The 18,103-nt window shown below is 38.5% G+C and overlaps 1 protein-coding gene across 4 annotated transcripts in view; it reads left to right on the forward strand.

Moving 5' to 3' along the window:
* Positions 1–18,103, forward strand: part of lyst (lysosomal trafficking regulator) — a 116,540-nt gene that overhangs the window by 21,832 nt on the left and 76,605 nt on the right. For all 4 annotated transcript variants that reach the window (XM_089116723.1, XM_089116724.1, XM_089116725.1 and 1 more), the window contains 3 exons: positions 6,662–6,848; positions 10,621–10,711; positions 13,567–15,643. In XM_089116723.1, coding sequence (XP_088972849.1) covers positions 6,662–6,848; positions 10,621–10,711; positions 13,567–15,643 — 2,355 coding nt within the window. The remainder of the gene's footprint in view (positions 1–6,661; positions 6,849–10,620; positions 10,712–13,566; positions 15,644–18,103) is intronic.

Consider the following 18,103-nt stretch of genomic DNA (forward strand, 5'->3'; position numbering starts at 1 on the left):
CACTTTACAATCTTACTTAACATTATTAAACTACATTAATTAACATCAACTAACGATGAACAAATGCCTGTAAAGCAAATCTTAATGTTAATTTTTTTCAAGTCTCTTATGCTCATAAAGGCTACTGCATTTATTTGATTAAAAATGCAATAAAAACAGTAATATTGTTAAATATTATGACAATGTAAAATAGCTGTTTTCTATTTGAATTTATTTTAAAATATAATTTTCTTCCTGTGATAAAGCTGTATTTTCAGCATAATTACTCCAGTCTTCAGTGTCACATGATCCTCCAGAAATCCCTCTAATATGAGGATCTGATGCTCAAGAAATATTCATTATTATTATCAAAGATGATAATAGTTGTGGACTTTTTTTTCAGGATTTTTACAGCAAAAACCATATTTAAAATAAACTATACCGTCTACTATTGTCCCACTATGACAATCTTACCTGAAAAAAAACAACCTAAAAATACTTGATATTTCTTTGACTAAGATTAGGCAACACTTTACAATCAGGTTCCAATTGTTAACATTATTAAACTACATTAATTAACATCAACTAACAATGAACAAATGCTTGTAAAGCAAATCTTAATGTTAACTGCAACATACTCTACTAAAATCAAAAGATGCATCTTTTAATATTATTTAATGGACCTGAGATAACATGAACTTGCTATGAACAGTTGCCATTTTATAAGTTAATGTTAAAGTAACAAATATTAATCTGTTGCTGTCTGGAATTTTGCATTAACATTTGCGAATAAAGCAGCGCTTCCATCCCATGTTTTCAAGAGAACAAAATCATAATTTACTGGGAAATTGATGCAAGATATCGGTTATGAAAATAGAAGTTGCTGCAATCAGGGAAGAAACTGTGGCTCTTTTTTCCTCCATTAGTGATAAAACACAATGCATTCTGTCATGTTCTCTTGCATTAGTGTTTGGGAACGCAATTATATGAGACACTTCTGGAGGGAATTAAACCAAATCATTCTGCTGACAGACTTTGACTCGGGCATTTCAGAATAACTAACATTTGAGAAACTTGCCAACGATGAGGGAAAGTCACGTGAGGTTTTTTTGTTTGTTGCACATCGATGGATTTATTCTGCAAAAGTTTTTCCATTGTAGTTCATGCGCATGTCGTCTTATCGGATACAAAAATTTACCCGACTCAAATGAGAACTCAAGTTTTTATGCACATTTTAGAATTTATTTAAAACAAAATCGCTGTTTAAATCCAGCATTTTTTAATTTTTAATGTCTCTAAACGAAGTCTCTCACAGATGCTCACAAAGGCTGCTGCATTTATTTGATCAAAATGCAATAAAAAACATTAATATTGTTAAATATTATGACAATTTAAAATAGCTGTTTTCTATTTGAATTTATTTTAAAATATATTTTTTTTCCTGTGATTTCATAGCATAATTACTCCAGTCTTTAGTGTCATGATCCTCCAGAAATCACTCTAATATGAGGATCTGATGCTCAAGAAATATTCATTATTATTATCAAAGATAAAAACAGTTGTGGACTTTTTTTCAGGATTTTTTGATGAATAAAAAAAAAAAACATTTAAAAATCGTATCGATCCCAAATGTTTAAATTCGACTAAAAATAAGTGTGTGGAAACATGGCTAGTGTTGGTTCATGCATGAACCTAATGGTTAACCTTTGACCTTACTGTAAAGTATTACTGAGATGGGATTCTATACTAAAGCCGTATGCCATGCTTTTGACTGTTGAACACTAAGATATTTAGAAAATTTTATTTCATTTATTTTTTCAACAATTTTCTAAATATCGTCTATTATTTTCCTTTCTATGTTCCAGAACATAGAGCAGCAGAGCGGTAAGTAGCAGGATTGTTTCTGCATCCGACAAATGGCAGGTTCACCTTCTAAGCTTTACTACGAAATCTAATTACTCCAAGTCACCCCCGGGCTTGACCAGAAGTTTCCCAGCCTGCCCCTGTGCGGCCATGTGACATCACATGCTTTCATGTGATGCTCTGATCAACTCAAAATCTGGAAAGCTTCCATCTGAAATTCCAATTTAATGGAGTTTACGGACCAGGACAGAAAAGTCAGTCTTTAGGGAAGCATGGAGGCATGCGGACGCAGGCTTGATTTTTACTACGACCATGAGTGGAATATGTGGCTGAAACACTGCGGATGATGGTGGAGGTTTTGGGTTCCACTGAAGGCCGGTTATAGGAGGTACGTCGGCTAGAATACTGAGTGTGTTTCTGGGTACTGTAGATTTAAAGAGGCGTGTCTTTTATGCTCCATCGGTGTGTGTGTGTGGCAGAGTCGCTGTGATGTAGATCATCTTAAAATGCAGGCTTGTTATCACTTTAAGAAAATCAAATGGAAAGGAAAAAGCTTCAAATATTTACAGATGATTGTACTATATACCAAATATAATGCTGCATGAATGTTAAATATAGTCTGAAAATTCTGAAAAAATAATAATAATAATAAAAAATTATATTTTCATTGTTCTTATGTGAAATATAATATTCTTTTCCATTTATTTTAGCATTTATTCCTTTGATTTTGGAGTGTAATATGATGGATATTTATTGAGATCTCTCTTTATGTCTTCAAAATAATGCGGTTAGATCAGTGTTTGGGATTGCTTGAGACTGTTTGTTCTACTGACTGTATTTTGGGAACGTGAGACGGCTGAAATCGCGTCCAGCGGTTGATGTGGTGGATGGAATAACTGGTTGATGCGATACAGTACGCTTGGGTCCGTGTCTGATGACAGGATCTGCTGTCCATGAAGCCTAATCTTGTTGCATAACATCACTGTGGTTCCTGAGAGGCCTCGTATAGTCATTCAGGGGTTTTCATGGGTCAAAAATGGTGTGTTATGTTGCATTTACACTCCAAGACTTACTGCACAGATCATTCGTATCACTAGGGCTGCACGATTAATCGAAATGAAAACACACTTTATTTTATGCGCTGCTTGTCAGAGCAGCTGCTGATTGGTAGGAAAATGCTTCTCCATCTGAACACCAGAGGGCGTCTCACACACACAGCAAATCACGCCAAATCATCTGAACACCAGAGGGCGTCTCTCATACACACACACGGCAAATATGCCCCGCAGAACTACAATAACACACATCACTCCAGGAAATCCCTATCGCTGAAACTGATTAAACAGAAGATTGAAATGCTAAATGGATTTATTAAATATTTTCTTTTGTTGGACAAGAAGTTCAGAAATGCTTCTCATGTTTGTAAAGATGTTTGAGTTGCACATTATAAGCGACTCAAACTCGCAGTGCTTTCAGATTCGTTTACAGAGTCGTACATCAATGACGAAAAAATCGCAATTAATCGTGCAGCCCTAATTATCAGATATATATATAAAAAAAATGTATATATAAAAAAAAGTTTGTATTATTTTCAATGGCAAAAATGGACCATAAATATTGCATAAATATTAATAAGTAACATCAAATTGGCTCAAAATACAAAATTAAAAAGAAAAAATATAACTGAACAAAAATAAATTGCATTGGTTTTACTGGGATGGAGAAAGTTTCATTTTTAGGTGTCCGGTCACTTTTGACCGGGAAGATAACAAGTGTGACTCCGAAACGAAGGCTAGTGATTATACCATGATTCTACGCTTTTTCTCTATACTGTAACTAGATGGTGCTAATTTTCTTCAAAATTTTTTTTTGACTCTATAGTATACTAAAATACTGCATTCATAATTAAAAAAAAAAATTATATATATTTAGAAAAATATATATACTTTTCCATGGCAAAAATAAACCATAAATATTGCATAAATATTAATAAATTCAAGCAAACTGTCTCAAAATACTAAATTAAAAAGAATAAATATTATAGAACAAAAATAAATTGCATTGGTTTTACTGGGATGGAGAAAGTTTCATTTTTAGGTGTCCGGTCACTTTTGACCGGGAAGATAACAAGTGTGACTCCGAAACGAAGAGCACCTGAGGGTTAAAAACAAATATATCGGCGCAATGTATGCTTTCAATCCGTGTTGTTTGCTATTATGGAACTATTTATTCAGATACCTCACAACCGCGTATAAACTTCCGCTCGATATTTGAGTCTGAAGCGTTAGCACACTCCCGACCACTTGATGGCGAAAACCAGGACGCTGTACGGAACACGGTGTCTAGCGCACCGTAAAAAAAGTCCGGGAGCACAGTTGCTCTGCTCACGCTAGCCTTCTGAGAGACGCAGAGCCGAGCGAAAAGACTACAACCAAATGTAAACAGACCCCTTTCCTTTTCCGGTAGCTAGCCTAGCGCAGTAATATCAACGAGCACTGAGTCCTCCAGAAGACATCAATGTGATTTAAAAAAATGACAAATAAAACACGACAGAAACGGTATTTCGCTACGCTACTTGTTTCAGAACATCAACAAACACCACCAACCACTCGGTGAGTTGCACAGTTTTGAAAATGAACGTTAAAGGGTTAGTTCACCCAAAAATGAAAATTCTGTCAGTATTTACTCACCCTCATGTTGTTCCAACCCCGTAAGACGTTCATCATCGGAACACAAATTAAGATATTTAAGATATTAAGATCAATCCTGCATACTAGTCCATAGGCTTCTTGAGGGACTGGCTCTTGCTGTCCCCGAAAAGTCATTAAAGTCATCGTTAAAATAGTCCAAGTGACTACAGTGGCTCAATCTTAACTTTATCAAACGACGAGAACACTTTTGTGCGCAAAAAAACAACAAAAATAACGACTTTATTTCAACTATTCACTTCCTTCTCCATGAGCCTGTAGTCAGTTAACGTAGTGTGATTGCGTAGAGCTACGCCACACGTAGGCTCACTATTGGCCGACGCTGGTCATGTGTGTGTGATGTGTGTGACGTACAATAACAGAAGCTTACGCTATTAAACTAGTAACCTGACTCGCGCAGAGGGAGAAATAAACCAATAGTTGAAATAAAGTCATTATTTTTGTTGTTTTTTTGCGCACAAAAGTGTTCTCGTCATTTGATAAACTTAAGATTGAGCCCCTGTAGTCACTTGGACTATTTTAACGATGTCTTTAATGACTTTTCGGGGACAGCAAGAGCCAGTCCCTCAAGAAGCCTATGGACTAGTATGCAGGATTGATCTTAATATCTTAAATATCTTAATTTGTGTTGCGAAGATGAACGAAGGTCTTACGGGGTTGGTACAACATGAGGGTGAGTAAATACTGACAGAATTTTCATTTTTGGGTGAACTAACCCTTTAAGGGTTGATTTAAGGACATGTTTGTGTATGCCCATAGACAGCCAGTCTAACGCTCTCACAGGCGATTCTAAAAAAGTCAAAAATTCGAGACAGGAACCATTGTCGAAATTTCTAAGTCCACCACTCTATTTCATTCAAAACAAACTACAAAATAGACTCAAGGTGTTAAATACCAGAATTATCCTTTAAAAAAACAACAACCACCACTTAATCTTACATGATCAAAACTACCTAAAATGACAGAAAACATCTTTGAAAAAAGTGTAATTTGATTGTTTAGTTTGCCTCACGTCCCATTAGACTACAAGAAGTGGGCGGGGTTTATGACCTATGCTGGTACCAGCCACCAGGGGGCGATCGAGACGCTTGGGCTTTACTTTTCAGGACTTGTGTGGCACCATAGATAAGATATCTATGTAAAGGCTAGATATCTCGTCCACGCTGCTGGCCAGTGGAGGTCGACGTTCTCACCTGGCGGCCATCTTGTCACAGGCAGCTCGCTCACTGGTAACATTGTTTTAATGGTCCATGTACTTTTTAAATCACCATAATTTGCTCAATTTTCTACTGATTTTCAAACGGTCTGGTTTGTTATAAACGGCAGAGATGTAGTTATGATACTGCATACTTATGAATAATAAGTGTATAAATAAATAATCATCCAGAATTATATCCACGTTAATAAGATTTGTAAGAAACCAAACCGTTTGTAAATACGTCAAGATTTCAACGAGATAAGAGTATATCTTACATCAGATACCACAGAGCCCGCCAGAAAGCCTGTCTGTGACAAGATGGCCGCCGGTGATGACGATAAATACTCCGCCGTGAGACATCTAGCCTTTATATAGATATCTATGTGTGGCACGCTTAGTGCATGTCATTTATTACATTTATTTCATTGATATATTTTTGAATGGTTAATTGCATTATTCAAATGACTGAGCAAAACCATTTGCAAACATACACTCTAAAAAATGCTGGGTTGTTTTAACCCAACTTTGGGTCAAATATGGACTAACCCAGCTGTTGGGTTAAATTTTTACATTACATTTTTAACCCAACATTTTGGGTTTGTCCATATTTGACCCAAAATTGGGTTAAAACAACCCAGCATTTTTTAGAGTGTAGTCAGGATCTTAACTGCACTCCACAGACTGTACATATAATAAACACTGGCAGATTTTCTCGTCCCTAAAATGACTTTATGGAACATGAAACCATCTGAGCAGTTTCACTTGTTTTATTTATTGAGCAGTTTCACTTGTTTTATTTCTTGTTAATTTACACAAAAAGAGAACTTTGTAATGTTTCTGAAACTAAAGCCGTGAGTTTGCCCTAGCAGGTGATTCACTTGCACTCACGCTCTCGTTTTCTTTCCTCCATTAGCTCGGACATGAGTGGGGCCAGTAACACACTGGCTCGGGAGTTCCTGACGGATGTGCACCAGTTGTGTAGCGCCGTGGCCCAGCGGGCCGAGGACGAGGAGGAGAGTCACATGGTGGCTCTGGGAGAGTATCTGGTGCGCGGACGCGGATTCCTGCTCCTCAGCACCTTGGACTCTGTCATTGACCAGGTCGGTTAGATCAACATTTGAAGTGGATCAACAGTTGTCCTAAGACTGTTCAAAATTCATGTGTAACTTTGTGTAAAAAAATCTTATTCCAAACTTTTGACCACCAGTGTTTGAGATTGTAGTATTTACACCTGTGATAGACTGAGAAGCTAGAAACAAAAGTAATACATTGCAGAATTACACTTTTTAATGAAAAAGTTAACTATAAAAAGTAATCACTGTATTATTATAAGGAAGTGTCCATTACTCCTTTCCAATTGCTCCCGTCGTTCTGAAATAGCATGGCGATATGCGTCACAGTCGAGACATTAGACCAGCCTTTCTCAAACTTTTTTCAGTCAGGGCACCTTTCAAAAGTGCATAAAATCTCAAGGCACCCCAGTGTAAAATTTAATTTAAAAACACTGCATAACCCAAATGTAAATGCAAATGTCTTGTTTAGTTAGACAGAACAGTAATGAACATAGCATAATATGAACTGTAAATAACAATAATAATAAAAACTGTTTAGTACCTTTAAAAACAAAGGTTGACAAAGTAATTCACAAAATAATTAATCAGAGACACAAATGCCATAAAACCGTAAGAGGTGGACCGCCCAATACAAGAACCCAATAACAAATCCAGACCAGGAGAACTCAAATGAAGTGCAGGATGCAGTTAAAAAAAAAAAAAAAGGGGGGAAGACATTTATATATATATATATATATATATATATATACAATGCAATAAGAAAAAGATGCATGTTAAAAAATGCACCAGAGATAAGCAGGAATGTTTTTCCATATAGTGCTTGTTTTTTTTATCCGTGCCATGCACACGCACACACACACACACACACACACACACACACACACACACACACACACACACACACAAACACACACACACACACACACACACACCCACATACACATACGCCCACACACACAAACAATAATCCACAACGAGAGAGGGAGAACGATCTACATGCGTGCATGCAGCGCGTATACGCGCTCACACAAGCCGGGGGTGGGGGTGACCACAATCGAGACGTGAGCCTGGTGCGACGCACACAGCCGCCCTATCCTGGCAGGGTTGGATGAGAGGTGGTCAGGTGTTTGCGGAATCATCCCTTGGTTTGATAGTTTCATCCCATATATTAGACACAACGGGAGAGGGCGTGTTGCATCCCCAGTACTGAGGAAGTAGGCTGAGGCTCCATTTCACAGAAAAACTGTCCGGTTCTTGGGGGGATTTTCTTTTCAAAAAAAACAAAAAAAAAACGATCCATGATGCTGTCACTAAAGTGACCTAAATTTACGTTTATTTTTACGTTTCTGTCAGTCTGAGGTGTTGTTGCTATAACGCGTTGCTATGGATTGCGTCACTTCCGTCAAGTTTCGTGTCTTGCGAGACGGATTTTTATGCTTAATTTTATATATTTATCTAAAATGAATTTACAATTTTATTAATACGTCCATATGTTTAAAAAGAAGAATGTAAATTCAAATATATTTATATATGAAATGTCAGTTGTTGGTTTTTTTTTTGTTTTTTTTTAGCCTACGTAATTTTTTGGCGGCACCCCTGACACAGTCAGGGGGCACCCCAGTGTGCCGCGGCACCCACTTTGAGAAAGGCTGCATTAGACCATTGTGGTCATTCATACTGTATTATTTTTTTTTAAATCTATTTTATGGGCTGCTTGCAGGCTTAGTGAATGGCCCCTGGGAAATGTATGATTGCTGTTTCTTTCTTGGTCTTTACTTGCAGACATGAGGAAATCTACTGGAACATCATTGGTTTAGAGCAGTGAAGCCCTAAGTGCAGACATCCATCTCTCTCTAGACACATTGCAAGCGAGCTACACATTGTGACTGCAAAACTAGAAGACTCTTAGCAAGCAATGTTGTTTTTACATGCTTGAAATGCAGACTGCTTTGTTTATTGTAATGGGCAGTGTGTGTTGCTTTATATTACAGTGTAGACCAGGGTTATTATAGACCATTTTGCAAGATGTAATCAACACTGGTCCAGAAGCACTTCCTGTTTCAGTTTTTTAACACTACATAAAAGCTGGGATAAAATACAACCAACAGAATATATAAAACTGAATTTAAAAAGTTAAACAAACATCTTTAAGATGTATTCTTTACATGTGAAATAAAGAAAACAGTCACAAACTGAAACAGGAAGTGTTTCTGGACCAGTGTTGTTCACATCTTGTGAAATGGTCTATAGTCAACTAAAACTAAAACCATTATAACATTTTTGTTGAAATGTTATAAAAAATAAAATAGATTTTAACTGAAATAAAATATAAGAAAACCTTAACAAATTTCAGCTAGTTGCCTATGCAACATTTCTAATATTCATTTAGTTCAACTTGATGGGTCATAAATAACTACAACATAAACTGAAATAAAGATGATAAAAGACTATATAGACATAATAAAAATCTCAACAAAACTACTAAACCTTAAATTAAAATGGAAACAGAAAATATAAAAGTAAAAAATAAATAAAAATATTAATAAAACTATATATATATATATATATATATATATATATATATTAGAATATTTATGTAAAAAATGTCAGTGTTATTTTACTATAATTTCAATGCTATTATAGTTGTGTATATATATAATAACATTAATATATATATATATATATATAATTCATAATTTTGATGAGATTATAATATATACAGTAAATCTCATCAAAACTACTAAACCTTAAATTAAAATGGAAACAGAAAATATAAAAGTAAAAAATAATTCAAAATAAAAAATAAAAAAAAATATTAATAAAACTATATATATATTAGAATATTTATGTAAAAAATGTCAGTGTTATTTTACTATAATTTCAATGCTATTATAGTTATATATATACGTATATATATATAAAACTAAAACAATAATAGCATTGAAATTATAGTAAAATAACACTGACATGTCTTATTCTACTTATTAATTACTACGGGAAATAATTTCCATTCAGTTTACAATAAATGCAAAAATGCATTTATAATACATGCAAACAGAGCTAGTTTTCTATAGAAACTTGAAGCTTGTATTTTTGACATTTAAATTGTCTTTTCCAATGTTTTAAATTGATTCATGAGTAAAAATAGTTTCTCTTAATCAGAATTTGGCATTATGTCGAAGAAAATGACGGGTGTATTTGGTCCCATGTTTTTCCTCTCCTTCATTATCTCTCTTTGAAGTGCGAGTTCTAATGAATCGTGTCTGGAGTGGTTCTTACTCGCAAGACACGAGCCTTTTCTCTGAACTCGGCATCTCTCAACACAACATCAATCGCCTGTGTGTTTGCATAGTAGTGGCTCCTCAGCCACTTTGCTAATTACCACGTGAGTTTTCTGCCAGATGCATGTTTACTCGGGGTCACACAGCACTGTGGCAGGCAGCCCCTTGTATTTGCTTTTAATTCACACGTTTCAGAGTGCTTTCTCTTCTCCTTGTGAGGAATGCTTTCTTGCTGAGGGTGGAGCCACTATTTAGAGACCTCACGTCCAACAAACCTGTGTTTTCCTGAAGCCGTTGGCCGAAGGATACTGTTTTTGTTGTCTGTAATTGTCCATCTTCTGCATAGCGCTGGAAACTAGCTTGCCAAGAGAGGCATGGTACTATGAAGCAGAAGTGAGAAACGTAATCTGCTTCCAGGTGGCCTTCAACACTAGAAGACTGTTTTTGATTGGATTTGCACAGACATGGTCAAGAATTCTGTTTAAATCTAGAATTAACCTCTCAAACCTTTTACTTAGGAGCTGACCTGTCGGGAAGAGCTGCTTACACTCTTGTTGTCTCTGCTACCTCTGGTCTGGAAGATTCCCGTTCAGGAGGAGAAAGCACCAGGTGAGAGTCACTATTAATAATGCATCCTTTTAACAATCTTAATTTTGAGAATGCACTTTAACCCGCCTTGAACTTTGAATTAAATAATTATGTGTAATATTAAATGGCATCTTGGCATTGCATTCAGTTGGAAATTTGATATACTTCTACATGATATGTTTTATAAAGCATATGATGTGAGGACGCCATGAATTGTTAAGTGGCTGCCTGCAAGAACAACAAGTGAAACGATGAGATGGCTTTAATTATGAAACAGTACAGTTAATGGATGAGGATAAGACTTTTCATTGAGCTTTAGAACTAAGGTATTTAGTGCAGGCATGCTAATCTTTTCTAACAGCTGCTTTTCACATTGTTGAGTTATTAGTTCCCGTAATTGTGAGAGCCATCACATCATAGAGCCTGACCAATAAAGGATTTTGAAGGCCGATACCGATACAAATATTTATTGGTTTTAAAGCCCGATATTCCGATATATATCGGACGATATTTTTTATTATTATTTTTTTTTTATTTCAGAAATGCGCTACAAAACATTAACAGATTTCCCTAACATTAGTTATTTGTAGTTATTTATGAGTTTTAACCAAAATAATGATAATGCATTTTAAAAAGAAACGTTTCTTTTATTGTCACAACAGAACAGAGGAACATCAAAATATATTAAAATTCTGATAAATAAAATAGCAATTAGTCCCTACGTTGCCTTATAAGCTACCTTATTATTACAATGTCAGCTTGCTTATCCCTTTACCTGCACTTTTTAAACTCTTTCCATCAAGCTACATCAAATCATCAGTTGCCGTCTGCCTTCGAAAACCTACTATTTAGCGATTCTAAATCCATTACAGAACGACAGTCTGCAACGCACATTTGGCGTCGTTGGATTTCACACACGTGTAAAAGAAAAGCTAACTTTTATGCACAGGATGTGTGGCGCGTTATACACGAGTGTTGCCAACAGGAACAGTGTAGAGTGCCCTCTGGTGGACAAACTATACAACTCCAACACTCATGACATGATTGAAGCGTGTTTCGTCCGTTTTTATTTTATTTTTGAAATATTAATTTATCGACCATTATAACTAGGGTTGGGAATCGTGAGAAATTTTCCGGTTCCGGTTCCGATTCCGGTTCCGCCAAACGATTCCGGTTCCGCCAAACGATTCCGGTTCCGGTTCCGGTTCCCATTCAATTAAAAATATTAGTAAGAGAAAAATCCACAATCCTTTTTGTGTTTATTTCTTATAGTACGTGACAAATTAGTTTAACAGACTGGTTATGTAAACAAACTCAAAATATTATTAAGCAATCTTTGCAAAAAAAAAAAAAAATTATATATAAAGGAAATTAAAAAATTCTGCATTCTCTATAATAATTTAGACCTCTCCTTTATTGTATCTCCAACAGTGAAGAATACCCTCTCAGAAGGAATAGTATATGCTTTAACACACATCTGTGTGTAGAACAGACTATTTTTTAAAACGGTTTGAATGATTGATTCATAAAGACTTTACTTATTTCATTACTGGATAAATCGGCGCTCTAGCAGTTAATAAACAGAACTGCATGCGTATTGCGGAAGAACATTGTTGCCGGAGCTACTTCTCTCTGTTTATGTCCATGACGAGTCACGCAGGCATTGGGCTACTCCGCAGCAGCTGCGATCCGCCGGCCAGTCTAAAGAAGTCCGAGTATTAACGCTTATTACAGGCTTTACGTAGTGATTCAAGATAAGACAAAAACACGGTTTGAAAAAAAAACATTATGATGCACTCGCTCATTGTATATATTTTGTAAATTCTGAACACAAAAAATATACGGACTGCATCTGTTTTGACCACTAACGGAAATCATTTGAATATGTGAAACAAATAAATATTGAGACTGTGTGATTGTAAAGCAGTTTCATATCGACAACTGCTCTCTCTCTCTCTCAGCGCAAATAGATTTGAATGTAGGCTAGAGAGTGACTCGGCGGTCGGCGCGCGCAGCGTGCGTGTGTCTGTGTGTGACAAATGCAGCGCGTGTGAGAGCAAATCGCAACTTCAGTGGTGAAGTTTTTGTCATTTAGGAATAAGACGGCGTCTTCTACTCCCAGCACTTCGCCCACATGATGATATCGCATCGGCATCAGAACCGTTTTCGGAACCGAAACTTAGGAATTTTGCACGGTTCCGGTATTTTTTCAAAAACACAACCGGTTCTGGAAAAGAACCGGTTCTCGGTTCCCAACCCTAATTATAACTGCCAATACTGATAGTTTGGAAAATGCCTAATATCGGCCTGCGATAAATCGGTCTGGCTCTACATCATCGGCCATTATAACTGCCGATACCGATAGTTTGGAAAATGCCTAATATCAGTCGATAATATCGGTCTGCCGATAAATCGGTCTGGCTCTACATCATCGGCCATTATAACTGCCGATACCGATAGTTTGGAAATGCCCAATATCGGCGTGCTGATAATATAGGCCTGTCGATAAATCGGTCTGGCTCTACATCATCGGCCATTATAACTGCCGATACCGATAAATCGGCAGTTTTAATGGCAGATAAATGAATATTACAAATATTTCATTTATCGGCCATTATAACTGCCGATACCGATAGTTTGGAAATGCCTAATATCGGCCGATAATATCGGCGTGCTGATAATCGGTCTGGCTCTACATCATCGGCCATTATAACTGCTGATACCGATAATTTGGAAAATGCCTAATATCGGCCGATAATATCGGCCTGCCGATAAATCGGTCTGGCTCTACATCATCATGACTTGCTCTAATGAAACCTGGTTGTATAACTGATTTAAACCTATTCCTTTCCTACTCTGCTTTTTTTATATCTTAGATTTCACCCTGCCTTCACTACTTGAGGTGTTTCTATGCCAAGAGGGGAAGACCATCCCTCAGAAGGCGGGGCAAGATAGATGTGATGTACAGAACTCTGGGAAGCGTTTATCTGGCTCCTGGAAGTCACGGCGTTCACGCAGAACTGCTCAGCGATACTCTGTAAAGGATGCACGCAAATCTCAGCTTTCCACGTCAGATTCCGAAGCCAACTCGGACGATAAAACCACAAACACTGGGAGCAAGCATCGCAGATTCCAAAGTTCGGCCATTCGCGTAAGCTGCCAGCTTCACCAGTCCAACAATTCATCACAACCAGCATTGCAACATCCCACTCTCGAAGCCATGAGCACCGTTGAGCCATCCCAACCTCACGTGAGACTATTTGGATCTCACACACTGGATCCTAACATGCTAACAGACCCGACAACTCTTTCAATCTTCAACCGAATGGAGAACTCGCCTTTTGACCTTTGCCATGTTCTGCTCTCCCTTCTGGAAAAGGTCTGCAAATTTGACATGACCATCAATCATAACCCAGGCTTGGCAGTCAGCGTCGTTCCCACGCTCACGGAGATACTCACAGAGTTCGGTGACTGCTGTTGTCCCGGTGGGATCGACGAGCTAGCTGGAGGCTGGACTGAGGAGCCAATCGCGCTTGTCCAACGAATGCTTTTACGCACCATTCTGCACTTGTTGTTTGTAGATGTGGGTCAAAACGAAACGCTGCCTGATAACCTGCGTCGAAGCTTGACTGACCTCCTCAGAGCAACGTTAAAGATCCGTACCTGTTTAGAAAGGCAAGCTGACCCTTTCGCTCCAAGGCCAAAGAAGACTCTGCAAGAGATACAAGAAGATTTTTCCTTTTCAAGGTTTCGCCATCGGGCTTTGCTGCTGCCAGAACTTTTGGAGGGTGTCCTACAACTTCTACTGGGTTGCTTGCAAGCCTCTGCTTCCAACCCTTTCTTTTTCAGTCAGTCTCTTGAGTTAGTTCATGAATTCGTGCAACACCGTGGCTTGGAGCTTTTCGAGGCGACCGCTCTGCGGCTTGAGGCCTTAGCAGAAGCTCGAGATTCAGAAATCGGGAATGAGGCATCGGAGCACCTGCGTTGTCTGATAGCCGATGTGCTTAAGATAATCAGTGCCGTGAAGAGAGCCAAGTCGGAGCAGCTACACCAGTCTGTTTGTGCACGCCGTCGACACCGTCGCTGCGAGTACTCCCACTTTTTGCACCATCACCGTGACCTCTCAGGACTGCCGGTATCCGCTTTCAAGCAAGCAGCACGACTTAATCCCTTTGAGGAGGACTCTGAAGGTCATGGCGGAGAAGTGCGTTACCCTGAACGCTGTTGTTGCCTTGCGGCTTGTGCCCACCAGTGTTTGCGTCTTTTTCAACGCCTTTCGCCCTCGGGTCCTGCCGTGTTGCAGGTGCTTGCGGGAGTTCAAGCTGTTGGCATCTGTTGCTGCATGGATCCGAGATCTGTAATAGGACCCATGCTCCGAGCATTTCAGGCTCCCGGACTGCGGAGCTACCAATCCCATGTTTTGAGTGTCCTTAGTAGACTTGTCTTAGAACAACTCGGAGGTGGTCAGCCCTCTGAAAAGGCCAAGCTTGCCTCCTGCAACATCTGCACTTTGGATAGCAGCCAGTTACCTGGGCTTGATGAGACTCTACAAGGCTACGGACCTAAGAAGGAATTGAGCTTATCCACATCCCCATCTCCATCTTATCGTTTCCAAGGGATCCTGCCCAGTGGAGGAGCTGAAGATATGCTATGGAAGTGGGATGCTTTAGAGGCCTATCAGGAGCTTGTGTTTGGGGAGGACCGGCATTTGAGTCAACAGATTGCCAGTCATGTATGCCAGCTGACTTTGCGAGGCAATGCAGTTGTGCAGTGGCAACTCTACACTCATATTTTTAACCCTGTGCTACAGCGGGGTGTGGAACTGAGCCATCATGCCCAGCAACTTGGTGTGACAACTACTTGTAGCCAGGTTTGCAGCTACCATAGCCATTGCCTCCCAGTTGAGGTACTGCTGGTTTATCTTCAGACTCTGCCTGCTCTGCTCAAGTCAAGGTATGATTGCATTTCCTCTATTCATTTTGCTTATTATTATCAGAGCCCGTCTAACGGAGAGCCTTGGCACTTCCTATTAGCCCCGTTGTGTGTCATCTTGGTTGCAGTTCCGTTAGAATTCCACTGGAGGGTAATCGCGGGCGAGAGCAGAATGAATGGGAGTCTATGGGGCTAAACGGCTAAATGTGTCTCTTTCACCTGCTTGTCGTTAAATCAACATATATTTTATTGTTGATTCCGCAAGTTCAATATAGATTATAGACCAAAAGTCGAATGAACGAGTACTTATGTCCTTTCGATGTCTTACAGGTTAGGCCGTTGTTGGCCAGAACACGCTAGCATTCTGCTATTGTGTGACGTCATCACATTTTTGAACGGATAAGTGAACTTAAAAATGTAATTTTCAGCTGAGTGTATTATCTTAGCCCTCCCTTTTGAATGCAACTTTCAAATTACTTGACAAAAAATTACATCCCGAGAAAAGTGGATTTCTGGGGGACTCCCATTCATTCTGCACTCGACCGCGAGCGCCCCCGCATGGACAGAGACGCGTTACTACAGCCAGTCTAGAAACCGGGAGTAACCAGCCAGTGCCAGTTCTCTTCAATTAGACATTCTCTGATATTATTCACTGTTGTTTAGGTTCTTTAAATCAGTCCCCCGTGGTGAAAATCAAGCGTTTAATGTGTTTTATGTGTTGTGCGTTAACACCCAGTGAAGAAGAGACGAACACAACACATGAATATGGACGTCAGACAGAAACTAGTGTTTCAAACTGTTTGCATGATGATTTGCTCTGAGAAAAAAAAAAGAATTACCCGGTGACCTCAACCCATGCCTTTCTCTGATTGGCTGGAGCTCATGACGTCACTGAGGTTGAGTCGCACGACAGCTCTGGATATCTAGCATGCTAGATATTTTTCTGGGCTCGGGGAGGCGTCTGTGATGCGTTGTTGGCTCTTTGATACTAACAGATTGGCAAGTGTTCATCGTCTGCTAATCCCCCGCGATTTGCATGCGATAACACCCTGACCTTAACGATTTGCAAATTGGGCTTAAAATCCTGTAGTGTGAACTTGACTTAATATGTTTTTAGTCAAACCATGTGCAAATTCATAAGTCGACACCATTGTTGAGTATTTTCTCCTTAAAACTGCAATCGCAAAAACGTGGTTTGAAATCGCTGGTGTTTCTGACGTCACAAACTACCTTGTAACCAATCAGATCAACGTGTGATCGTGCGATCGAGCTGTGTGAGTGAGTGGAGGCGGGGCTCATTTGCATATATTTGCCTGCCAGCAGCCATATCTAGTAGGGGTGTCGAAATTAATCGTTACTGTGATGCAGACGAGGATAGTTCAGTAATAGACCATATTGGATTATAATGTACTGACGCTTTTCTGACGTCATTTGTCACGTGTGCGCTCTGTCGCGGTAGTGTACAATGGCAGAGGGAGGCAGTGCAAGATAGTCTTTGTGTTTTATTTAACATAAGCTTACTTGGCTATTTATAATATATAAATGTAACAAATTATTATTATATTTATAATACCGTATTTACTAAATGAGGTAAGGGTGTGGAGTTACCTTAAAGGGTTAGTTCACCCAAAAATGAAAGTTCTGTCAGTATTTACTCACCCTCATGTTGTTCCAACCCCGTAAGACCTTCGTTCATCTTCGCAACACAAATTAAGATATTTAAGATATTAAGATCAATCCTGCATACTAGTCCATAGGCTTCTTGGACTAGTAATTAAAAGTCATTAAAGACATCGTTAAAATAGTCCAAGTGACTACAGTGGCTCAATCTTAAGTTTATCAAACGACGAGAACACTTTTGTGCGCAAAAAACAACAAAAATAACGACTTTCAACTATTCGTTTATTTCTCCCTCTGCGCGAGTCAGGTTACTAGTTTAATAGCGTAAGCTTCTGTTATTGTACGTCACACGCATCACACACATGACCAGCGTCGGCCAATAGTGAGCCTACGTGTGACGTAGCTTTACGCAATCACACTACGTTAACTGACTACAGGCCCATGGAGAAGGAAGTGAATAGTTGAAATAAAGTCGTTATTTTTGTTGTTTTTTGCGCACAAAAGTGTTCTCGTCGTTTGATAAACTTAAAATTGAGCCACTGTAGTCACTTGGACTATTTTAACGATGTCTTTAATGACTTTTCAAGGCCATCAATTGTCATTCCCTCAAGAAGCCTATGGACTAGTATGCAGGATTGATCTTAATATCTTAAATATCTTAATTTGTGTCCCGAAGATGAACGAAGGTCTTACGGGGTTGGAACAACATGAGGGTGAGTAAATACTGACAGAATGTTCATTTTTGGGTGAACTAACCCTTTAAAGCTATTTTAAGTCATGAAGAAATTTTCTTTTAAGGAAAAAACGTTTAAATATGTCATTTTGGTGATCAAAGATGAGTTTTAAGTGCTAAAATGATTG

The sequence above is a fragment of the Pimephales promelas genome, chromosome 11, assembly GCF_988280905.1.
Source record: "Pimephales promelas chromosome 11, fPimPro1.hap1.1, whole genome shotgun sequence".
Lineage (NCBI taxonomy): Eukaryota > Metazoa > Chordata > Actinopteri > Cypriniformes > Leuciscidae > Pimephales > Pimephales promelas.